This window comes from Triticum aestivum, chromosome 1D (genome assembly GCF_018294505.1).
Source record: "Triticum aestivum cultivar Chinese Spring chromosome 1D, IWGSC CS RefSeq v2.1, whole genome shotgun sequence".
In the NCBI taxonomy this organism is placed as follows: domain Eukaryota; kingdom Viridiplantae; phylum Streptophyta; class Magnoliopsida; order Poales; family Poaceae; genus Triticum; species Triticum aestivum.
In genome coordinates, this window is record NC_057796.1 from 140590091 (window position 1) to 140616115 (window position 26025).

Here is a 26025-nt window from a genome sequence, read left to right on the forward strand (position 1 = left end):
AATGGAACTAACAACAAGTTAACATCATGCCGATCAACATTCATGTATAGCACATCTTCATATGATGCAAAGTCAAAAAGATATGCTATTTTCAAAATGGCAAGACAATATTGAGTGTGCGAAAAATTGGGTAAACTAGGGACGAAATTTTGGCAAGTGTTAGATATTTTTCAAAATGGCCTAGGTTTTGTTTTTTAACATGCGTAGCCCATGACATACCGAGATAGTGGTTTCAACTTATTTTTTTGAGGTCCATCATGTGCGTACCGGCCTATTGGCCTCCCAGCGTAGGTTTTACTTTTTCTTAAAGATAGGCAGCCCAATGTATTTTTTAATAAAACGCAGATCTCTGTTCTATTTATCTATATATTCTTCTATATATAAGAATAATAATGATGTGTCCAATTTATGTTTTCCCTTCTAACCACATTATATATATTTATACTATTACTATTATCGCATATTTAATAGAGACTTATATATACGTTATAAAAACATCCCACGTCTTATTAACTTATAAAAGTAAATGTTTAACAGAAGTTGGCAAGGAAAATCCTGGTTGTTTTTAACTCACAGGCAAGGAAAATCCTGGTGATTGTGTACAAAAGCTTGTGAAGATTTTAAGGACCAATGTAATAATAACGCGCTCATTTTTGTTTTGAGCAATAACTCACTAATTTGTTAATTATATATATAATGTGTCGCTCCGGTTTATTTTTTGATATTAATTGCTCCTTCTAACCTAACATTATATATAGAACAAGCCCAGCTAATTCGTGTATTTCAAGAAAGTGCAAATGAGCTGGATTTCTTATAAAATATTAAATGGGCCGCATTGAAGCGAAATTATTTGTTCACCCATCCCAGCAAATGGATTGTAAATTCTAGAAAACATGGGTTAAATATATGCCACATTTTTGCAGGCTGACATGTGGGCCAATAGGTCGAAGCCTACACAAGGCGTTGTCAACTTGGTCAACAAATGATTATGACATCCACAGCCATTGGATTTATATCCAACGGCCGGCATGCACCTTCAATCTCTCATCTTCTTCCTCCAGCATCGCCGGGACCGCCTGCTCCGGCCTCCAGCAGCTAGCGGCTCTGCTTAGCACGCATCGCTGCGAGACGCTACCCCACTGCCGACCAGGCTATTCCTCCACCTCTCCACACCTTATGTTATTCTCCACCAACTACAGCCCCACACCGCACCAAAACCAGTTATAACCCTTATACTCCTCTCAATCTGCGACCCCACTGCCGCGTCTTCCCATCTCCGGGTCGTTCCCGTCCGAGCCTCGCCGTCGTCCAACGCCTCACTGCGCTCGGTGCGGCATGGTCAACAAACGAGAGTCATCGGAAGAGGACTGTACGTGCAGAGCCTGACGGCTGGGACCCACGAGATCCATGGTCGCACGCGAGGAAAGTTCCTCCCCCTGACAGCTGGAACCCACCGACTGTATCTTCGCACGGAAGGAAGTGCCTCCTTGTTATGCAAAAAAAACTATTCCTCCCGATGATAGCTGGGACCCGGTAGATTTGGTGGCTGACTTGTGGGCCTACTAAGCTAACGTGTACGGAGGTCTTTGTCAACTTATTCAACAAATGATTCTAGCAACTGGACCGTTGGATGTTAATCCAACAGCCGTGCTACTTCTTCAACCTCTGTTCTTGCTCCTGTCTCCCGTGGGCGGCAGTGCTGCCGCACACCCGAACCAGTCAAGTTTCCCACTCCTCTCCATTTGCGACTCCACTGCCGCATCTTCCCCATCTCCAGGTCGTTCCAGTCTGGGGCCTCGCCGTCGTCCATCGGCCTTGGTGTGCTCGGCATGGTGTGGTCAACGTGATCAACAAACGAGAGTCATCGGAAGATGACTGTACATGAGAGGCTGACAGTGGGGACGCACCACGCCCATGGACGCATGCATGCAACTGCATCATTTTTACCCTGAAAATAATGTTTTCTCCCCCTGACAACTGGGACCCACCAGCTACATCTTCGCACTCAAGGAACTGCGTCCTTATTACAGGCAAAAAAATGATTCCCCCTGACAGCTGGGACCCAGCAGCTATATCTTCGCACGCAAGGAAGTGCGTCATTATCCTCCTTGACAGTTGGGACCCACCCGGTCGAAGCGTACGTACCATTGTCTGTCTTATCACGAACGTGTACGTACATACTGCTCGATCGGTCGCTCTACAACGATGAATCATGGCCGAGTAAGTAGCGGCACATGTCATAGTAGAGCCCCCCCACATAGCAGTTCAGGCTGTCCTGTCTAAACCGTGTACACGTACATACAGCCACATGCCAAAAAATACGGCCACGTACATAAAGACGAGCGGGGTCTCGAAATGCGTACTCGCGCATACGGACGGCTAGGGCTCATGTACATGGAGAGGCAACGGACGGTAGCAACATTGTCCTATTCATCTTCAGCTAACCGGCTGGGTCAGAATGGAGGAAACAACGTCGTGTTCATCGGGAGCCAAGTGACTGGGTCGGAATACGTCCTGTTCATCGAGAGGCAACAGACTGGGTCGGAATGGGTCGTGTTCAATGGATCCAACTGGCTTGGATGGAATAGCCGGAACGGGGTCTGGCGTACCACAAAACAAAGGAAAACGTGCCTTGTGTTCGACCGCGTACGGTCGAAACGGGGTCCTGTTCATCGGGAAGGGTCTGGTGTACCGCAAAACGGAGGAAACCGACTTTTCTCGAGCTCCTACGGTCGAAACGGGGTCATGTTGATCAGGAGGGGTGTGGCATACCGCAAAACGGAGGAAACGGACTTCTCTTCTACCTCCTACAGTCGAAATGGGGGTCCTGTTCATCGGGAGGGGTGTGGAGCACCGCAAAACGGGACTCCACGGGCTATTGTTCATCCGCCGTCTACTACCTCCACGGGATTCTGTTCATCTCCACCGTCGACCTCCTCCAGCCTCCACGGGCTACTGTTCATCCACCGTCGACCTCCTCCAGCCTCCACCTGTAACTGTTCATCCACGGGTCCTGTTCATCCAGCCTCCACCGCTCCTCCACCGGCTACTGTTCAACCAGCCCTCTCCACGGGATCCTGTTCAACCACCCCTCCACGGCTACTGTTCATCCAGCCCTCCACCGGCTATTGTTCAACCAGCCCTCCACGGGGTCCTGTTCATCCAGCCCTCCACGGGGTCCTGTCATCCACCCCCAACCGACTCGATTGGGGTCATGTTCATCCAGCGGCAACGGCCTCTACTACCACGGGGTCCTGTTCATCCAACCCCCACCGGGAACTGTTCATCCACCCCCCCCCCCAACAACGCTCACTGTTCATCAAGAGGCAGCAGGTTCGATCCGCTTCAGTTAGCAGCAGTAGCGAAGGAGTCACTCAATCGGGTTCAGTTAACAGCCAAATCGATCGATCGCTCGGGTTCAGTAACGCGTAGCCTGCAGTGCAATCGCTCGGGTTCAGTAGGCGAACGCCTCGCTCGGGTTCAGTTAGAGCCCAACGCCTCGCACCCACGCGCATATGTGTACGAGAGAAACGCGCATCGCTCGGCCCCGACCACCCACCGTAACCGGGAACTCCCCGATATTTTCCTCGCCCTCGCTTCTACCACGGTTTTTTTCGTCATGGACGGCCCAAAGAATGTCATGCAGCTGCGTCTCCAGCCCGCCCAGGACGAAAATCCCATTTTCTGTCATGATTTTTTGTCATAGAAGTAGGAGCCCACCACATCTATGATGATACCGGGTTTTGTCACAATTATCGTCATAGAAGTGTCATAAGCATGATAAAAAAAATTGGTCGGCCCAAAATGTCACGGATGTGTCTTTTTTTTGTAGTGAGTGTTATATCCATCGCTTGCGCTCATGTAATGCGTGGGAGTTGAAAAAGATGAAGCACGTTAACAAATATGAACCAATTGCTTGGCTGACACCGGGATAGTGCATGATTTATACTTTACGTTAAGAAGATGGAGCATGACAAGGCTATATGATTTTGTAGGGATAGCGTTCTTTAGCATTAATATTTTGAAAGGCATGATAGTTTGTTGGTATGCCTGAGTATTGATGTCTTTATGTCAAATTATAGACTATTTCTTTGAATCATTCAGATCTAAATATTCATGTTATAAAAGAAAGATTACATGATGAACACGTTAGGTAGCATTCCACATCAAAAAAATTGTTTTTATTATTTATCCACTCAAGGATGAGCAGGAATTACCCTCTCGTTCAAACACCAACTTTGAGAGCACAATTGTCATTCTTAGTTAACATGCATTGAGTATATTTAGTGTTGGATGTGAGCATGATTGGATTTCTTCTACCCTGAATTACAATGTTTAGTTGCTGCTTGAACTTCAGAGGTTCTCTACATTTACGTTTTGTGGTCTCAAAAAGGGCTAGCGAGATACCATATGCTATCATATTATATGATGATTGTTTTGACAAATTTTTGGCATCTGAGATATGTTATTATTGCTCGCTAGTTGAGTATGCCATTGATACGAGTAAATGTGAGTTCTAAGTGTTATCATTCACATGGTTAGTTCACGATCTTTGCTGAAAACTTGGTTGGTAGTTAAGCTTATATACGACAACAAAAACAAAATAGTTTGTAAAAAAATCTTTGTCACTTTCAGTTTATCAACTGAATTGCTTGAGGACAAGCAATGAGTTAAGCTTGCCGGAGTTGATACCTTTCCAACGTATCTACTTTTCCAAACACTATTTCTCTTGTTTTGGACTCTAATTTGCATGATTTGAATGAAACTAATCCGGACTGACGCTGTTTCCGGTAGAAATACCATCGTGTTGCTTTTTGTGCAGAAATAAAAGTTCTCGAAATTGGACGAAACTTGGCGGAGATTTTTTATTGAATAAACTAAAAATACTGGTGCAAATATCCACGAGAGAGGGGGCACTTGCTGTCCACAAGACAACGGGGCGTGCCTACCCCCAGGGCGCGCCCTGATGTCTTGTGGGGCCCACAGGCATCCGTCTAACCTAATCCCATCTCCACAACTACCGTCTTCCCGAGAGAAAAATAAGGGAAGAAGTTCATCATGTTTTACAATATAAAGCCGCCGCCACCTCCTATTCTTCTCTAGAGGGCTGATCCGGAGTCCATTCGGGGTTGCGGAGAGGGGGGTTCGTCGCTGTCATCATCATCAACCCTTTTTCATCAACAATTACATGATTCTCACCACGGGGAGTGAGTAATTCCTTCATAGGCTTGTTGAACGGTGATGGAGATGGATGAGATTTGTCATGCAATCGAGTCATTTTGCTAGGGCTTGATCCCTAGTATCTACTATGCTCTGAGATTGATGTTGTTATGACTTCGATATGCTTAATGTTTGTCACTAGGGCCCGAGTGTCATGATTTTAGATCTAAACCTATTATGTTTTCATGAATATGTATGAGTTCTTGATCCTATCTACTAGTTATATGCACTGGTTTTGGTTTGAACCGTAAACCCCAAGGTTACAATAATTGGGTACTCTCCGGGGATGACTGTAATTCGAGGAGTTCATGTATTCACCATGTGTTAAATGCTTTGATTTGGTTCTCTATTAAAAGGAATGCCTTAATTGTGCTTAGATTTCCTTATGGACCCCACTGCCACGGGAGAGTGGAACAAAAGATGCCATGCAAGTTCTTATTATAAGCACATATGATTATATACGGAATACATGCCTACATTGAATTGATGAATTGAAGCTATTATGTATCGCTCTAGGTTGCGACTGTTACAGGATGAATGTCATCCATACAAACATCCATCGTTGATTCAATGCCTACGCTTTGCTCATATTGTCTTTATTAAGTTACTACTGTTGCTGCTACTGTTACAACCACTACAAAACTGTTACTGTTACTATTGCTACTGTTACCGCTACTATCGTAATTATCATACTACTATGCTACTCATACTTTACCGCGAAGAAATAACTTCTCAGGTGTGGTTGAATTGACAACTCAACTGCTAAGGCTTATAAATATTCTTTGACTCCCATTGTTCGAATCAATAGATTTGGGTGAAATACTACCCTCGAAGACTGCTGCGATCCCCTATACTTATGTAGGAGTGCTAGGTGACATGGCGGCTCCGCCAGGCGGCCGCAAGGGCACCTATCCCATGCTTCATCCCGTCGACAGGCTCTCCCACAGAGCGTTCCCACTTGCGATCATGGTGGATGTGGTGCAAGGGAGGAGGATGTGGAGCGGATGTGTCCGTATGGAGTTTAGTCGGGGTGTGACCGCCTTTAAATAGTGGATTCCGGTGAAGCCAAGCTTCCGGGTGCGTAAATGCGCAACGCCGGAGTCGGTTCCTTGGCCGACGAGCCTGCTTAAGACGACCTACGGATGGACAGACATTGAACGGGTGTGGTAGATATCCGTCCCATCCCGTACAGTGACATCGGGGGCGCGACGCGAGCGGCGCTCTTGGATGGCGCGCCGCTTCAATGTCGGCGCCAGCGAGAGGTCGCGTCTGCTCTAGGCTGGCGTCAATGTAGAGAGGCCGCTTTACAGCGGCATGAATGCGGACAGCTAGGGCCAGACGAGAACGCTCGCGGGTCAAGGAGAAGGGTTTTTGTGGGCCGGGTAGTCAGGAGCGGGCGTGGCAGCGGTGCGAGCGTGGCAGCGGTGCGGACGCCCGCAAAGCCTTCACTTTGTTTCCAATTTGCGAGAAAAATGTGTCCCAACCGTCAAGCAAATCAATACAATACCGTGTTAAATGGCTTTCGGGGTCCGGACCGGACTTATGATGCCGTGACCTCCTCCTAGTACCTCCCGTGAGAAGTTCATAAGACCGCACATGGCACAATTTCAATTCTGCCAGCTATGTAAAGGATTAGGCGCAACCCAAGTGGAGGGCTCCCATTTTCCTGCGGCCGGCCAAGAAAAACGACGCGTCCAAATAATCAACATGAAACACTAGTAATTATTCAGGAGTCCAACACCACGTTAACCCCGACATTTCTTAATCATCGTACTACGTATAAAGAAGGTATCTGTCCGTCAATCGGCAAAGTTCTGAGTACCACCGCAGTAAACAAAGGCTACTACGTAGTAAGCAGCAAGGGTGAGGACCTAATGATTAGGCAACGATAAACAAGTCGCGCGGCGCACATGGTGAGTACGCGAATCCTGCTGTTTCCTTGCCCGGCCATTGACGAAATCATTCGGGTACTCCTTTGTATTAATCCGGCCGCGGAGGACGCTAATCATGTTCACACACCCACGCGCTCTTCACATAATGACCGTGTGCGGCGTACGAGTGGCAGCTGGATGCCGCCCACGAAGGAGTAATTTATGTGGCCTTTCTGCAAAACTTTTCCGTGTTGTGATTGAAAATGAACTGTACTACTACGTGAGTTCTTTCTGTTGCAGGATGCAACTCCCAGCAATCCGAAAGAGCCAGCTAATCATAGTCCATCAGTTGAACCGACGAGACTTGGCACTGATTGAGCCATGAGAATGCTCCAACAGACAAGTAGAGTATACGATGCATGTCATATGTACTCACGCGGTACCACATCTGCGCCAGACACTTGTGTTATTTTGAAAACAGACAAGTAGTATTTGTGTCTGCTTCGGATACCAGAATGTGTTGGTGCTGCCTCTTGGTGGGAAGGCACCAGGTGGCGTCTGCAGCACAATGTTGTTGCGTGCCATGTGCTTTGCAATCAACCAGGATGCTGCTACTGCCCCCGTCGGCAACTTCCCGCCATCCCACTTCTTATCTTCTTTATAATCTCAAACATGGAGTATCTAGCATAAACCTAGTCTATGTTTTGAGGCAAGTCCACAGAACTATCTATCTTAATTTTCGCAGACTTCGTCTCAGAAAGCCCAGCTATCCGGTTGGTTCAAAACTTACACGTATTATGACATGACCCCCCCCCCCCCCCCCCCCCCCCCCCGTCAGGCCTAGATGGAAGGAGAGGACCCTAACGGCCGTCAACTGCTTGGTCCGGTCGGACCTGGTCAAAACAGCCCGAGCTGTCACGGTGTCTCTCAGTCCGCTCGCTCTCCTCTCCCTATCTCTGAGCTCGACTCCGGCGGCCGCCCACCCCGCTACTCGTCACCGGTGAGTTGTTCCACCAAGATAACCGTCGTGTCCAGCCAGTCCTCACTGTGCCAAACCCCAAGGAGGATAGATCTAGGGCTCAGTGAGCTTACGAGGAAGAAGAGGAGGTGTGTCCGGCCAGGGCGCGGAGGCTGTAGAAGGCATCAACGCAGGCGACTACTCCTTGGAGTAGAGCCACCGGCTGTCAGACAAGATCTTGGCGCACTGCATCGATGATGAGTTTGAGTGTGTGATCCCCATTGGGCCAATCGAATAGTATAAGAGCAAATCATCCAATGGGCGAGGAGGGAGCCTGACTTTTCTCGAGGTCAAGCTATCACTACACGTTGGTTGTCTTTCATGTACCCTTGATCAATTTAACACTTGTTAGTCTCTTCGTGATGAACCTACGAATCAATGTGATCAAATGAATCTTTGTGATGAACTAATGTTTAAATTCTTGTGATGGAATGAATCTTTCTGTTGAACCAATGTATGAATATTTGGAATTTTTGTGATGAACCAAAGTATGAATCTTTGCTTGTGACAAATGAATCTTTGCCACGAACCAATGTACGAATCATTGTTTGTGATCAAATAAATCTTTGCCATGAACCAATGTATGAATCTGTGTTTGCGATCAAATGAATCTTTGTCAAGAACCATTGTATGAATGTTTGTTTCTGATCAAATGCATCGTTGTGATCAATCAAGCTTCTTGTGATTAGACATGTTGCTATGGGGTTCTCATGACCAATGAAGCTTATTGTGACCAGTCAAATTGCTTTTGTCATTTTGTCAATTTGAAGCTGCTGGTCAGTGAAGCTTGTTGTGATCAGCCAAGCTTCTTGTAATCTTTGTGACCCGTCAAGCTTCTTTTGTCAATTTGAAACTTCTTATGATCAAACATGTTGCTATAGTGGCCAGTTGGACAGAAAACTATGAAATAACATGATAACTTGTCCATAGAAACATAGCAAATTGTTTAAAACAATAGAAAACAACAGAAAGCTATGAAATAACAAGTTCTCAATGTCCATAGCAACATACCACCATAGTTCAGCAGCACTATACCAACATAGTTCAGCAACACTGACCAAACATAGTTCATCACAGACATGCTCAAGTTTCATATCACACACACCTAAGTTCAATACATCATAACTAACAAGCTCATCTTCAACGTCACACACAAGATAGTTTAGTAGTTCCCACCCAGTAGTGAAATACCACATCTTCCTGTAATTTGGCATCGTTTTCCTCTCTAGCCCCACTTGCACACAAATGAACTAGCAGCTCTAGGTGCATTGAAGGCTACACCTCTAGCTACTCTTGCAGTACTGGTGATTATGGTTGTAGAGGTAGTAGAAGACCTTGTATTTTTGGTAGGGGCAGATGGAGCTCTTCTCTTTCTTGATGTAGAGGTATCAGTTCTTGTTGTTGAACCTGTTGTTACTGAAGCTCTCGTTGGAGGTGGAGCCAGTGTAGAGGCAGCTTAAGGTGGAGCAGGTGTAGAGGAAGGTGGTTTTGCTCTAGGAGGCTTTAGGGATCTGGTGGGCCTTATAGTACTATCTCTTGCTGCAAGTGTAGGTGCGGAAGAAGCTGAAGGTGGGGCAGATGTAGACCCATTTGCTCCGGGTGTTGTTGATGAAGATCCAATGAACATGGTTCTATTCCCATGCATATTAAGTAACATGATAAATACTTATGTGTAAATAAATAGATAAATAAAATTGGCACCTCACAAATTAACTAGACAACCTTGTGTGTGTTCTTTCTCATCCATAGTGTGGCTTCAAACATGTGACCTTATTTCTTGTGGTTGCTGCATGTCACAGTGCCCATCTTGGATGTGTCTCTTGGAGCTGGCACCTCAAACCGTCCCTTCTTCCTAGTAGTTTTTTTTCCTTTCTTTTCTCTGAATACAAGTGGTGATGTGTCCCATGTTTGTGTGTTTGGCCAAAATTCAGGACTTGGCACATGGTATATGACGTGCTTGTAGGCTGCAATGTAAAGTCCCTTCTTGAAGAAAGGATGCACAAAATCCTCATGGTGTAGCTTTATCTTTTGTATTGCAACTATTGCATGGTGGCATGCTACTGTTGACATGTCCCACCTCTTGCAGTCACATGCATACTTAGTCAGCTTGACACTGACACACTATGAGTTTTTTCACCACTTGTCACTTGCTAGATGTGAGGACTAGCCATATCAACCTCACAGTATTTTGCATACTTCTTTGACTCCTCTGATCTCTTAGAGTACGTGGATGTAATTTCCCACCTAATGTGGCTAAGAGTTGAAATGGAATAAATAACTCGGCACTCATTCAAGTTCAGTTGTGTTACTGTTCATTCAAGCTCGTCCCTATTTTGCTTTTCAATTGTGCAACCGCCCGTATCTAAATGTATGGATAGTAGTAGTGTGAAACACCATTGCATATCTAAATAGTTGGCACTGAATTTATCATTTGCATATCAGGTTTTCTGTGTAGCAAGATTGTTTATTTCCTGTGAGGTTTATTGAGTGCTAATCTATGTAAACACCAAGAAAGGGCATGCAAGAAATCATCATCTTGACGGCTCACATGAACCTCCAAACCTAAAAAATAATGATCTTAAAAAAGTATTTGTGTTTTAATATTTTCCAGATGAAGAACTTCCAGAAGCATGATAACCTTACTCATGTGATTGTTTTGTGCAACCTTCTCATAGGCTCAAAATGTAGCTATGTTTTTAGTTTTTACCATATAGCTCTGATCTGTTTGGTGGATATGGATGATATGTTGTTGGGGCATTTGATTCATGAAATTTTGAACTCGATGCATGAGTATTTTGTGACCTTTCTTTGCTAGCTGGTTAATATATATCTTGTCGGTATTTCTTTGCCCACTTGAATTGATTGCAAAAAAAAAAGACTGCTCGTATTTACATTATTTCTTTGTTCATGTATACTGCTCATATTAGTTCTTTGATGCAGACTAATTGTCCTTCATTGCCAATGTGCAGGATGAGAGTCATTAGTTTGGTACGGCAGAAACTTGAGCGAGCTCGGGAAAATAATAATTGTACAACAATGATTGTTGGGCCGCTGCTAGGCGTCAGCCGGCTGATCTTAGAAAAAGATAAGCCGCCTAGCCAGCCGTTGATTTGCGTCAATAAATCTGAATTGGGTCGCTTGATTCCCTGATAGAACCACGCCATCACTTCCATCCCAACTTTCACCAGCATCACTGCCGTGTCTCCGCGCGACACCTCCAGCCACCAACAGAGCATCAGCTGTAGCCTGTACAAGCTCCATGCTACTGCTTCCCCGGTGTCGCGCGTGTAATTCCTTGAAGCATCGGTCATGCTTCATTGCTCCACCCACGATGCTCTGCAGCTCCGGCGGCCCGACGATGTGTCATTCCAGCGCCAGCGATGCTTCCGACAGCCAGGCGATGCTCCACTGTAGCACCGACGATCCTCCAGTGTCTTGGTAATGCTCCGACGATCCTCCGGCGGCTCGGCGATGCTCCATCGCAGCAGCGGTGATGTTCCGACGATCCTCCGGCGGCTCGGTGATGCTCCATCGCAGCAGCGGTGATGCTCCGACGATCCTTCGGCGGCTCAGTGATGCTCCATCACAGCAGCGGTGATGCTCCGACGATCCTTCGTCGGCTCGGTGATGCTCCGACGATCCTCCGACGGCTCGGTGATGCTCCATCCCAGCAGCGGTGATGCTCCGACGATCCTTCGGCGGCTCGGTGATGCTCCATCGCAGCAGCGGTGATGCTCCGATGATCCTCCGGCGGCTCGGTGATGCTCCATCGCAGCAGTGGTGATGCTCCGACGATCCTTCGGCGGCTCGGTGATGCTCCATCGCAGCACCGACAATGCTCCGACGATCCTCCGGCAGCTCGGCGATGCTCCATCGCAGCAGCGGTGATGCTCCGACGATCCTCCGGCGGCTCAGCGATGCTCCATCACAGCGCCGGCGATGCTCCAACGATCCTCCCGCGGCTCAGCGATGCTCCGACGATCCTCCGGCGGCTCGGTGATGCTCCATCGCAACACTGACAATGCTCCGACGATCCTCCGGCGGCTCGGCGATGCTCCATCGCAGCAGCGGTGATGCTCCGACGATCCTCCGGCGGCTCGGCGATGCTCCATCACAGCGTCGGCGATGCTCTGACGATCCTCCCGCGGCTCAGCGATGGTCCATCGCAGCATCGGCAATGCTCCGATGATCCTCTGACGGCTCGTCGATGCTTCATCGCAGCAGCGGTGATGCTCCGACGATCCTCCGGCGGCTCGATGATGCTCCATCGCAGCAGCGATGATGCTCCGACAATCCTCCGGCGGCTCGACGATGCTCCATCACAGCGCCGGCGATGCTCCGACGATCCTCCCGCGGCTCAGCGATGGTCCATCGCAGCACCGGCAATGGTCCGATGATCCTCTGACGGCTCGGCGATGCTCCATCACAGCACCAGCAAAGCTCCGACGATCCTCCGACGGCTCGGCGATGCTCCACCGCAGCACCGGCAATGCTCGGAGGGCCGAAGATGCTCTGTTGCAGCACCACCGATTTTCCAACGTCCCGACGATGCTCCATCACAGCACCAGTGATGCTCCGACGGCCCGGCTACGTTCCCGTGGCCCAGCGAATGCTCCATTGCAGCAACAATGATGTTCCAGCGGCCCGGTGATGCTTCAAGTCTCGCCCACCTCGCTTACTACTGAGCGTCATAGGAACCAGCAATAAGCTCAACCACCACGTGTCCCATTCGCGCACCAGTCGCAGCATCCCCGGGCGGTTCGCAGCAGCCGGTCGGCAGCCCCTAGCAGGATCATCGGTCCCCCGTCACAACGGCCGCCCATCCTACACACCCCTGGCTTAGCAGCAGGCCTCAGGCTGTCGCAGCAGCTGCTGGTCCGCTCTTGGAGCAGCAACCAATTAAGATTGCCCTCTTATTATCGCCCAGATTTTTCTTAGCAACTGTACCCAAGTGGCTTGTTGAAACCCGTGTTGAGAATGATCCATCAATAGACTTTGCATTATCCATTGTTGAGGCTCTGCGAGGAGAAAACGAAAACCACAACAAAAATGAAAATATGGTACTCCGAAAACCTATGCAACAACAGTAGTACACCAAAACCGAATAAGAACCACACTATCTCTGCAATGGCGACTACTTGCTGAAACACGTATTTGCTAGATAAAAAACCACTGCCGCTACATTTTCATACTACCAATATAAAACAAAAAAACACAGCACCGTAGATATAAAACCCCACTACATGCATGTAATCCATTATCCACTGATAACAAAAGCACGCAGCTACTACTGAAAAAGTAAACTACAACTATCCTAGAATGCAAAGGCTACTAGCAGGCATCTACACGTAGAACTACTACTGCAGTAGGAAAGGATGCATCAGGAGTCAAATGAAGGCTGAAGTAAACTACAACTATGCTACTCAACTGGTGAATATTGTACAGAGATTATCCGCCAGAGCATGAATATTGTGTTTGTCTGTCAGAGATATCACGGTACTTGGGAGTTCAGACAACCGCACGAAGGCGACCAATGACCAACATGATTAATTAGCAATGAAGAAGAGATACAGCTCTGTTAGGCTGACGAAGCAATCAATCAAGAACTATGATAGGCACATCACACGAGTATTACATTATCCAGCACTAATGAAGCATTACACAAAAGGTAACCCTGCTAGTGAAACAAAGTTACTAATGATACATTATCATATTATATACAGCATACCATACATGTAATCAGAAGCCTCATTTTGACAAAAGAAAGAAGAAAACACCAGTGGTTTGTACTGCAATGAAACAACACTCAGTTGGGTAAACTCAAGCCCATGCATAGAAAAGAAAAGAAAACAACAATAGTCTGTATTGGAATGAAACATCACTCGCAGTTGGTTAAAATCAAGCCCATGCCTAGAAAAAGCAAAATAAAAGAAGCACATCCCGGTCTGTGCTGCAATGAAGCAAAATAAAAGAAGCACATCCCAGTCTGTGCTGCAATGAAGCACCACTCCCAGTCTGAAAAACAACATTCGCTGCTGTGAAGCCCCAGATCACACCCATCTCAGATTGGATTTGCTTTCAATGTGGATTTGCTGCACCGAAACAAGGAAATCCGCCCTAACGAGCCCCTCTTCCCCAAAATCACAGCGCCATTGACTCCCCTCTGCCTCACGAGTGCCGCTCATCGAGCCCCCGCATGCGTACCCCTGATTTTGTATCAAGACCTAGCATTTCAGCTCGATTTGGGGGAAGTGTGTTGAATACCTGCGTGGCAGAGCGTCGTCGTCGATTCTCTTAGTTTGATCCAGCCGCCGTCGCCGTGGCTCGCCGCTCCGGATGCTCGCCGCCGCGTCGCCTCTCACACCAGCTACTGCTTGAGTAGCGCCCGGATCTGACGCCCCTGCTTCCATCTCCCTGAGACGCTAGGCGGTCGAGCGCGATGCAGTCGAAGCTGAGGCTGCTGAGCCCGTGTTGCTGTCTAGGCGGGGGCGTGAGAGATGCCAGCGCCGCACGATCAAACTCGATCGGACGGCTCCCGAGAAGGTTTGCGCCAGCCATAGAATCAGTCGGTTGAAACAAAGGGTTTTCCTTGTTGATTAGGGTCGTTTTTCGACTTCTAAATATTCAGAGTGCATGTTGCCTTGTTTGGGTTGGATCTTTTTTCCTTCTAAATTATCAACTTCTAGAAAGCTTGCCGTGTGACGTTTGGTTAATTTGGTGCACGGATGTATGATTTTTGTAGCAAGTTAATTCTGTGTGACGTTTAGTAGATTTGGTGCTCCAATGTACAAAGGCCAGTGGTGGGAGGTTTGCCGGGTCTAACCGGACAGACTAGCTGTACATATGGATTAGGAGGTTTGGTTCCCGTGGAACCGAATAAAGCCTTAGGGAATTTAACTATGGTGTGGTGCTTCACGGATCTGAGTGTGGGAAAACAACAGGTGTGCACATACCTTTGATAACTGATATCAGCCACCGATAACATGGGATTTCAAGTGCTAACAGTACCTTCGAACAGTTTGTCATCAGTAGGCAGCTACACATATGCACATTGCACTGATATCAGCCAAACAAAAATGCATTACGTTTGCGCAAGCCTGTACAGGCTTGGCTTCATTAAATGTAGCAACATCTGTAATATTTCAATGTATTTGTTTGTTGATTTTGAAAAACTGAAGCAACTATCTATGAACTTCCCCATAGTTTTGACCGCAAGTGAGTCGTGTCTTGATCCACTGGGGTAGCTTTTCAACGGGGCAAGAGAAACCCTTGCTTCATGAGGTGTGTGCATAACGTGAGTCAACCAACAGCATTGCAGCATAGTCATTTACATGCCTGATTGCTCTACCTGCAAGCAAATTAGTTCATCGTTTAAGAACAGAACTAAAGCAAAATAGTGACTTAGATGACACATCAGCTTACCGATAGACTGATTCACAGCTTTCATGCATAAGTTCTCATAGTACTCTCGGCCACTTTTACCGCTCTTCCTTAGTACATCAAAGCCAGGCTCAAGCTTGCATTCATCGTTTCCGTTGAAGGGCTTATCATCTCCAATCACAGATGAGGTAGAATAGTTTCCAATGTGTTTTATTGTCTCCATCAGTTCAATATCATCTGGACTTGGATAAGGCAATCCAACCATCAGAACACAACGACCCATACCATCACTGAAGTTTATACCTTCAGAGATCTTCCCACCGACAACAGCCAATAAAAGTGCCCCGTTAACACTAGTGTCTCCTGAACCTTTGCTGCAGGATTGAATTGCCTCCTTGTATTTGTTGAGTATCACCTCGACATCAACACTGCTTCTTGGCTCTCTGAACACGTGTTTCTTCTTAGAAATCTTAGAAATTGTGCCTGAAGCCATCCATGCATCATAAACTTGTTTTTCATATTCGTAGGAAGAGAAAAACATTACTATTCCTTCTGGTACTATTGTCACTATATTGCAAAGAAAACGTCCAAGCTCTTCGATCTGCAAAGATAAGCAGATAAGAATAGGCACAAAAATAATGTGCATTTGAGTAGAGCATATTACCAAAAAAAAATTAACACAAGAGCAAATATAACCTATAAGTTAGCATGGTATGTTTTATAGAACAAAACTTGGCTGTTGGTAAGGAGTTTGGACACAGCAATTCATGCACTCATTTAGAAGGCTGGCATTTACATTTCATAATGAAATACAACCAAATAAACCAAGGCAATTAAGCATGCATATTTTAGCAAGTTCTAACAGCAAAGAATATTAAGAAACAAAGAGGGTCGCATGGATTAAAAGTTGCAAATATACTTTAACACAGAGTGGTATAATCCTTGATTACTTCTATAGACAAATCACACAATGAATACTGCAATAAACATTAGGTCTTAATTATTTTGTTAAAAATATGTATGCATTGGTATTTACTCCCGCCGTTCCTAAATATAAGTCTTTTTAGAGATTCTAATATGGACTACGTACGGAGCAAATGAATGAATCTACACTCTAAAATACGTCTATATTAATCGGTATGTAGTCCATATTCAAATCCCTAAAAAGACTTATATTTAGGAACGGAGGGAGTATATATTAATCAGAAAGCACAATGCAGTGCCCATTGCAAGATAAACTAATAAAATGGCATTCTCAGCAAATACTAGAGTAGCAAGAGTAAAGGAGAAATGATCGAGGTATACAGACCATGTTAAGAGAGCTCCTTGAACTGTGGCTGAAATCAAATTTCTTGCCTGAGGGCCCACATGTAACAGCTATAGGAAGAATACTCTCAGGGGGAACAATATGGTTGCATGAGAAGAATTTTATATCACTAGGCAATAAGCCTGGAAACAGGCGCAACCTTGTTTCTTCAATAGGCTGGAGGGTTCCACCAGCCATAATAACAACATGTGCGTCATCTGTAACCTGCAAGAGGAAAGATCTATAAATACTTACGTGAAATAGGACAACTCTTGTCTCCAAGCAACATATGGAGCAAGGTACATCACCTCAGAAAATGTTTTCTCTGCACAAAGCATCACGAATTTAATATATGCATCTTCAGGTTGTCCACCAGGCTTGTGCCGTGCAACTATGATTCTTCCATCATCATTGCAGTACAGTAGAGAGCGTAAAAGGTCAGTCAAAGCCTGAAAGCTTGTTATACTGCTTCCTTCACCATGTTGCTGTCCATGATTCAAATTGCACACACCATTTTCGGTGATAAATAATTTGTTGGCATATCCACTAACCTGCATATCATTAGTCAATGGATATAGATTCTAGGCACAACAAGACTGAGTGGAAATGTAGTGGAAGAAATATTTCACCTTGTGGACTATATTGCTTTCCTTCAGATACTGACAAAGTTTTACTATGTTTATGTTATCAATATCAAAGGAGAATAAGAACTTATTTATAGTCATAGAAGTCACAGCAGAGGAACAGTCTTCATTACTTATCAAACATCGTAGGAATGACCGTGTTAGAACTGTCAAGGTCTGGATGTAACGTCGATTTCCAGCTCCCAGAACATTCTGAAATCTATTGAGATATGCCTCCAGGTGGGAAAGGACTGCCCTCAACTAACGAAAATGAGAATCAGAAAATTATGTTAGTTTCCACAACTGGAAGCAAACAGTCTCAGTTCATTTGTTAATTATGTTTTGCTTAGTAAAGGAAATTTTATAAAATGGACCAATAAATATCATTTTTAGTATCCTGTTGTCTGCCACAACAACACAACTGAGTCAAGTCAAGCTCTCTACCAGAAAACTCTCTTTGCTTAGGTCTCCTTATATACAGTAAACATACATACGGCACATGTTCGGATCTTGGATAACACTATTGAATGTGCAAGCAAACGAAATTATGAAGCTAGAGTACCATTATACAGTCAGACTAATTCTGTATAATGTGTGGAATGAGATGCGTCACAGTGCAGTTTCCAACAGATGTTAGGAATCTAGAACTCAGAACAAAAACATCCTCACCTGAGAAGATTCGACCTTTGAGTTGTACATGCTAGTAAGGGAGTCTGCTAAGTTGTGAGCCTCATCTATGATGACAACACTGTTCTTCAGATTAAGGCCAAGTAATTCTCTAGCAGACTTCAGCAACAAAGACTGGTAAGGAAGTACTACAAGGTCAGCTGAGCGGACCATGTCACGTGCACCGTAGTAAGTGTTAGAGTTATAATATAAGTCATGTTTACCCCTTTGTATTTATCCCGTAGTATAAGGGGTTTCCTGCATATGTACCACACCTGTACGTGTATATATATCGGCCTATGGCCTCATGGGAATACAAGTTGCTTATTCCTAACATGGTATTAGAGCCTTAGGTTTCTTTTTTCGCACGCGCAACTCGTGCTCCGATTCTCTCGCCGCCGCCGCGTCTTCTTTTTGCCAGCTCCCGCCAGGCAACCTTCTGCTCCCGCCGGCGTCGCTCCTGCCAGGCCGCCGCTCCCGCCCGGAGGCTCCCGCCCGGAGGTTCCCGCCAGGCCGCCACTCAGGCTTCCGCCACGCTAGGCGTCGCTCCCGCCGCCCGCTGGGTGCCGCCGATCCCGCCTGGTGCTGCTTCTCCCGCTCGCCGTGCTCCCGCCTTGCTCGGCCTGCTCCCGCTCCGCCGTTCTCCAGGGGCCCAGCCCGTCCCGCTTGGCGCAGCTCCCAGCTGCCCCTGATCGACGCAGCCAGCCGCTGGTTTCGTCCGGTTTCGATCTGCTGCTTTCGATCTTTGCAAAAAAAAAAAAAATGTCTGCTGCATCGGGCTATGTCGCTGTCCCTCGCTGTCCGGTGATCTTCGACGGTACTAACTACACCGAGTTCGCTGGCTTCATGCGCATTCACATGCGTGGCATCCGTCTCTGGGGTGTTCTTTCTGGCGAGGTCTGCTGTCCGCCACGTCCGGTTCCTCCGGTGGCCCCTACTCCGCCGACTCCACTAGTTCTTCCTCCGGATGCTAATCAGGCCGCCAAGGATGCGGCTAAGGTCGCTGATGAGGCTGCTGATCGTGCCTATGATGAGAGGGCTCTGGCTTATGAGGAGGCTCTTCAGACGTATCATGGTGCTTTGTCTGTTTACACCCAGTGGCTTGATGATGATGCTCGTGCTGCCGCTGTTCTTACTGCTAGTGTTCTGCCTTAGTTTGCTTCTGAGTTTCTGGGTCTTCCTACTGTCTTCCAGATGTGGACCTGTCTTCGTCAGCGCTATGAGCCCTCTGGTGATGCCTTATACCTGTCTGTGGTTCGTCAGGAGCATGCTCTTCAGCAGGGTGACTCTACTGTTGATGACTTTTATGCACAGAGTTCTGCTATCTGGCGCCAGCTTGATTCTCTCCGCAGTGCTGGTTGTCGTACTTGTCCCTGCTGCCAGGCTGTCCAGGCCGATTTGGAGTTTCATCGCGTCTACGAGTTCCTGTCTCGGCTCCGTAAGGAGTTTGAGCCTCGGCGTGCTCAGTTGCTTGCTCGTGGCCGTATTTCTCTCATGGAGGCGCTTTCAGAGATTCGTGCTGAGGAGACTCGCCTACGTGGTGCTGGTTTGCTGGAGGTTCCCTCTGTGCTCGCTACTCGGGTTTCTTCCACTCCACCTGCTGCACCGCCCCATTCTCGCTCGAGTGCTCCGCCGCTCTTGCCCACTCCTTCTGGAGGCTCAGGTCGCCCCCGTTCACATTGTGACTACTGCAAGAATGATGGTCATATTGAGTCCCAGTGCTACACCAAGCGGAAACACCTGCGCAAGGCGCGATCATCAGTGACTGCGTCATCTCCCCCGCCAGCTTCAGCCATTGCTTTGACCGAGCAGAATATTCTGAGACTTAAGCGTCTGCTCGCGGCTTCAGGTTCTTCCTCGACGGGTACTGCTGGTTCTGTGACTGATGCTTCCCGCACTGAGCACCCGCCCTCTACACAGTCAGGTACATCCCCATGGGTTCTGGACTCTGGAGCTTCTTTTCACATGTCTTCTCATTCTTCCGCTTTGTCTTCTCTTCGCTCGCTGGATTCTCCTGTTCATGTCTTCACTGCTGATGGTACTCCACTTTCTGTTGCTAGTAGAGGCCATCTTTCTACTCCTTATTCTGTTCCTGATGTTGCTCATGTTCCTCGACTTACCATGAATCTGTTTTCTGCCGGTCAACTTACTGATTCTGGTTGTCGTGTCATCCTTGATGTTGACTCTTGTTCTGTCCAGGATCGTCGCACGCACACTCTGGTTGGGGCTGGCCCTCGCCGCCGTGATTCTCAGGGTCTTTGGGAGTTGGACTGGCTTCATGTTCCTTCCGCTGCCACCACCATCGCCAGTTCCTCCGCTGCTGTCGCTTCTGTTACTGGTTCCTTCAAGCAGTGGCATCATCGACTTGGTCATCTGTGTGGTTCTCGATTATCGTCTTTAGTTCGTCGAGGCCTTCTGGGGTCTGTCTCAGAAGATGTCTCTTTAGAGTGTCAGGGTTGTCGTCTTGGCAAGCAGATTCAGCTACCATATTCTCATAGTGAGTCAGTGTCTCAGCGTCCTTTCGATTTAGTCCATTCTGATGTATGGGGTCCGGCTCCTTTCCCTTCGAAAGGTGGTCATAAATACTATATTATTTTCATCGATGATTTTTCTCGTTACACATGGCTTTATTTCATGACTTCACGTAGTGAGGTGTTGTCTATTTATAAGCGTTTTGCTGCCATGGTTCATACTCAGTTCTCTTCACCCATTCGTGTTTTTCGTGCCGACTCTGCTGGTGAGTATATCTCTACGATGTTGCGTGGTGTCCTTGCTGAGCAGGGTACTCTTGCCCAGTTCTCTTGTCCTGGTGCTCATGCTCAGAATGGTGTGTCTGAGCGCAAGCATCGTCACCTTCTTGAGACGGCTCGTGCTATGATGATCGCCGCCTCTCTTCCGCCTCATTTTTGGGCCGAGGCTATCTTCACTTCTGTCTATCTCATCAACCTTCAGCCCTCTGCTGCTTTGCAGGGTGGTGTTCCTTTTGAGCGTCTGTTTGATCGCTCTCCCGATTATTCGATGCTTCGCTTGTTTGGTTGTGTTTGCTATGTTCTTCTTGCCCCTCGCGAACGCACCAAACTGACCGCTCAGTCTGTTGAGTGTGTCTTCTTAGGCTACAGTGATGAGCATAAGGGCTATCGTTGTTGGGATCCTGTCGGTCGTCGAATGCGTATCTCTCGAGATGTGACTTTTGATGAGTCTCGTCCTTTTTACCCACGCCCATCTTCCTCGGTCTTTTCCGTGGAAGATATCTCTTTTCTCACTTTTCCTGACTCCCCTATCACTCCCGTTGCGCCTGTGCCTATTCGTCCCACTCCCTCTGCTTCTCCATCCCTTGTCGATTCATCGCCACCATCTTCCCCGGTCTCCTCACCTAGCATGTCACCGGATTCTACACTTTCATCTCCGGTGACTTCTTCGTCGCCTCCCCCTGATTCTACCTTGGCGATTCCTCCTTCTCTTGTTCCATCTCTTCCTCAGCATTACACTCGTCGTTCACGGCCTGTGGATGCTTCCTTGGATGAGTCGTCCTCTTCCTCTCAGCCTACTTATGGCTTGCGTTCTCGTCCTCGTCCGCCTATTGATCGCTTTGGATTTCCCACCGCTGGTGCTGCTGTTCTTGAGCCGACTTCTTACCGTCAGGCTGTTGTTCATCCTGAATGGCAGTTTGCGATGGCAGAGGAGATTGCTACTCTTGAACGCACTGGTACCTGGGATCTTGTTTCTCTTCCTCCCGGAGTCCGTCCCATCACTTGTAAGTGGGTCTACAAGGTTAAGACTCGCTCCGATGGTTCTCTCGAGCGTCACAAAGCTCGTCTCGTGGCTCGTGGTTTTCAGCAGGAGCATGGTCGTGATTATGACGAGACTTTTGCTCCTGTGGCCCATATGACCACTATTCGTACACTCCTTGCCGTTGCCTCTGCACGCCACTGGTCTATATCTCAGCTTGATGTTAAGAATGCCTTTCTTAATGGTGAGCTGCGTGAGGAGGTGTACATGCAGCCACCACCTGGGTATTCTGTTCCTAATGGCATGGTGTGTCGTCTTCGTCGCTCTCTCTATGGCCTTAAGCAAGCCCCTCGCGCCTGGTTTGAGCGTTTTGCTTCCGTGGTCACTACTGCTGGTTTTTCAGCAAGTGTTCATGATCCCGCATTGTTTATTCACCTCTCTCCTCGTGGTCGGACTCTTCTTCTTCTCTACGTTGATGATATGGTCATCACTGGGGATGACCCCGAATATATTGCCTTTGTAAAGGCTCGTCTTAGTGAGCAGTTTCTTATGTCTGATCTTGGACCTCTTCGCTACTTTCTTGGGATTGAAGTCTCTTCTACCTCTGATGGCTTTTTTATATCCCAGGAAAAGTATATCCAGGATCTTCTTGCTCGTGCTGCTCTTTCCGACGAGCGCACTGTTGAGACTCCTATGGAGCTCAATGTTCACCTTCGTGCTACTGATGGTGATCCTCTCCCTGACCCGACGCGTTATCGCCATCTCGTTGGCAGTCTTGTCTATCTAGCTGTCACTCGTCCGGACATCTCTTATCCGGTTCATATTCTGAGTCAGTTTGTTTCTGCTCCCACCTCGGTTCATTATAGTCATCTCCTTCGTGTTCTCCGATATCTTCGGGGCACGATCTCTCACCGTCTCTTCTTTCCTAGCTCCAGTTCTTTACAGCTTCAGGCCTATGCGGATGCTACGTGGGCTAGTGATCCTTCTGATCTTGGTGGTTCTCTCATTGCCTGGAAGACGAAGAAACAGATTGTAGTTTCCCGTTCGAGTGCTGAGGCTGAGTTGCGAGCTATGGCTCTTTTGACGGCAGAGGTGACTTGGTTACGGTGGTTACTTCAGGACTTTGGTGTTTCTGTCACTACACCGACTATGCTCTTCTCTGACAGTACAGGTGCTATTAGCATTGCGCGCGATCCTGTGAAGCATGAGCTCACCAAGCATATTGGTGTTGATGCTTTCTATGTGCGTGCTGCTGTGCAGGATCAGGTCGTTGCTCTTCAGTATGTGCCTTCCGAGTTACAGTTGGCGGATTTCCTAACGAAGGCCCAGACTAGAGCACAACATGGCTTTTATCTCTCCAAACTCAGTGTTGTTCCTCCACCATGAGTTTGAGGGGGGGTGTTAGAGTTATAATATAAGTCATGTTTACCCCTTTGTATTTATCCCGTAGTATAAGGGGTTTCCTGCATATGTACCACACCTGTACGTGTATATATATCGGCCTATGGCCTCATGGGAATACAAGTTGCTTATTCCTAACAGTAAGGACATGTTCCAATCTTCCTTCCAAGTTGTGCCAAATCCTCAATGTCCAATGCACCATGGTCGGACACTTCACTCCTGAACTGTTTCTGCAGACTTCTGTTTCCTAACATTGGGCACCGACAAGAGGTCTTTGTTCGGCGCCCCTTCTTGTTATCACCCTCGACCTGAATATTTGCAGCCGCAAAATCTTACTAGCAGTTAATAATAATAAAGTTATAAATTGGCAGCATACTAATGGTATTTAACAACCCATCACATACAAATATGACAAGTGATAACCATACGCTTTCCTGTGCAATCACACTGAATGCAAGTATGGGAAAAAATAACTCAATGCATATCTAGTTCTACTACCAATTTAGGCCGGGGTAATCCCCTATTCAAAAAAAAATCTAGTTCCACTTCCACCGAGAACTGACAAAACTAATGTTCGGCTCGAAATCTTGGAAGAAATTACAGTCGGGAAACAATATTAGTACATCATGAGCATGACAGGCCCTAAACGTGCAAGAAACAGCCAAATTTGGGTGCAGAAGTCAATCAAAGATATACGTATCTAACAGAGCAGCTGAGCATTGCAAATTAATTTGACGTAATTGACACATGCCTTAATTTTGCTGCTCTTCTTGTTCTTGAGCAGTTCCAAGCACCTCTCGTTGATCCGGGTTGTGCTCCCGAGCTTCTGAACATCTGCAAGCAAAGGCACCAGCCCCACAGATCAACTAAACACAATCCCAGCCCCAAAAATAGATGAACAAAGATAACCACATAATCCACTCACCCGTGTTAATACACAGGCTCTTTCTGGACCCCAAGCACACTGTCCTGAGCTTCCCTGAGAAATTCGTCCTTTTGAGCTCGCCGACAAACTGCGAGACCTGCGAATGCGTACGGCTGGTGAAATACACCTTGGGAGTGGCCTCCTCTTCGTCCTCATCATCCTCGCTCTCACTACTACTACTACTACTACTACTAGCACCACCACAATGTGCCCGCTTCCCGGCCTGCCGTCCTGTGCCCTCCCCGTCATCGCTCTCGTACTCGTCAAGCAAGAATTCCTCCTCGTCGTCATTCTCCCGAATTCCCTCAGATTTCTCCGAAACCCCCACTTTCTTCGTTCCATGCCTCCTGGACGGGTGAGTCTCCGACTTCTTCCTGATGTCCTTCTTAGGCGGCAGCGGCTGCAGTGTGAAATCCCGCATCCAGTCGGGCTCGTCGTCTTCGCCGCCGACAGCAGCGGGGGCGGAGCCATTGGCCCGTTCGGGGTGGCCCAGCGAGGCGGCGTCGCGGTGGTCGAGGAGCCATTGGAGCGCACTGCAGATGATGCTGAGGGTCTTTCCGGTGCCTGCGGCAACGCGGGGAGGCTGAATCGTTAGGGTCTTGGTGGTGGAGGATGAGGGGAAGGGGGCAGGGCAGAGCTTACCGGTGGGGCTTTCGAGGAGGGCGAGGGCGCGGGGCCCGGAGGAGAGGGCGCTGTAAAGGAAGGACATGAACTCCGTCTGGATCGGGTACGTCGCGAAAGGGAACGCCGGGAAGTCCTGCCGCGGCGGCGGCGGCGGCGGCATTTCGTCGAGCGCGCGCTGGTGCGGTGGGTTTGGGGTTTCCCGCGCGCGCTGCCCTTGGGACTTTCTCTCGGAAACAAAACAGGGCTTTCGCCCGAAAATGACTGATGCTGGACGAGCGGAGCCCCTCGGTGGACTTTGTTGGAACGAGATCCTCTTTTTTCATCATAATACGTGTTTTATTAATAAAATAAAGATTCAGTTACAAGTCACGTAAACATCGACGTTACACGACTGAAAAATAGGATAATCCTATGAAAAAACCAGCGTCTGTCCCTCTCCATTAAGGAAAAGGAGACAGATCACCTCTTCACACAAGCTCGACACGGCTACATCGCTGATCAGCAGCTTTACGGACCTCCAAAGTAGTTTGCTTGAAGCAAAACACGCCATCGAACTCCAGAACTGACACCCCCACGCGACTACGACGCCGGAGGAGGAAACCAGAACTGTCAGCCTTCAACCACAAACCCAGTACAAGATGCACCATCTTCCAGCTGTCACTTGCGTAGACAACCGTCTGCGCGAACTCCTGGACGACAAAATCTCCCTGCTCCACCATGACGTCGGAGATAACGACGTAGCAACGGGGACAGAGCAGAAGGAGAGACACACCTAATGGAGTCACCGCCGCCGCCTCACCGACACCATCCATGAACCCTAACGTCGCCGATCTGAAGGATCGGCAAACACACGATGCCATCAACTCCGAGACGCCGCCATGATGAGCACCGCCGGTGTGGGAGTGAAGTTGAGGCAGATTTGTTCGCCGGAGCGCCGCTTCCACCACCCCAAGGACGCACCATGACCTACAAATCCAAACCCTAACTACAGAGTGAAGAAACGGGGTCCCCCTCCCTTCTGCTGCCAGAGCAACAGCCGGAGGAAGAGGAGGCCAACGTCCTGGCCGGTGGAGATCGGTGGAAGAAGATCCGCCTCCCTAGTCGCCTGGTTGTGGCGGCGGCTAAGGCAGGGAAAAAACGCCTCGCGTCTGGTCGCGATGGAAGGTGTTCGCTCGGGTGTACCGTTGGAACGAGATCCTCTAACGTAGCAACAACTACTGCAGAGGGACGCCCTATACGTATCGCCCGTTCATGAGCGAGAT

General features: G+C 47.8%; 1 protein-coding gene and 1 pseudogene across 1 annotated transcript; both read right to left on the bottom strand.

Moving 5' to 3' along the window:
• Positions 1–15059: 15059 nt before the first annotated feature.
• LOC123180771 (ATP-dependent DNA helicase DDX11-like) lies at positions 15060–23468 on the bottom strand (annotated as a pseudogene).
• A 346-nt stretch (positions 23469–23814) lies between these two features.
• Positions 23815–25034, bottom strand: LOC123180770 (ATP-dependent DNA helicase DDX11). Its single transcript, XM_044592904.1, has 3 exons — positions 24782–25034; positions 24140–24703; positions 23815–24048 (listed from the first exon to the last, which is right to left on the bottom strand). Exons 1-3 carry the CDS (start codon positions 24921–24923, stop codon positions 23915–23917), a joined length of 840 nt encoding a protein of 279 aa, XP_044448839.1. The 5' UTR covers positions 24924–25034; the 3' UTR covers positions 23815–23914.
• Positions 25035–26025: the final 991 nt, after the last annotated feature.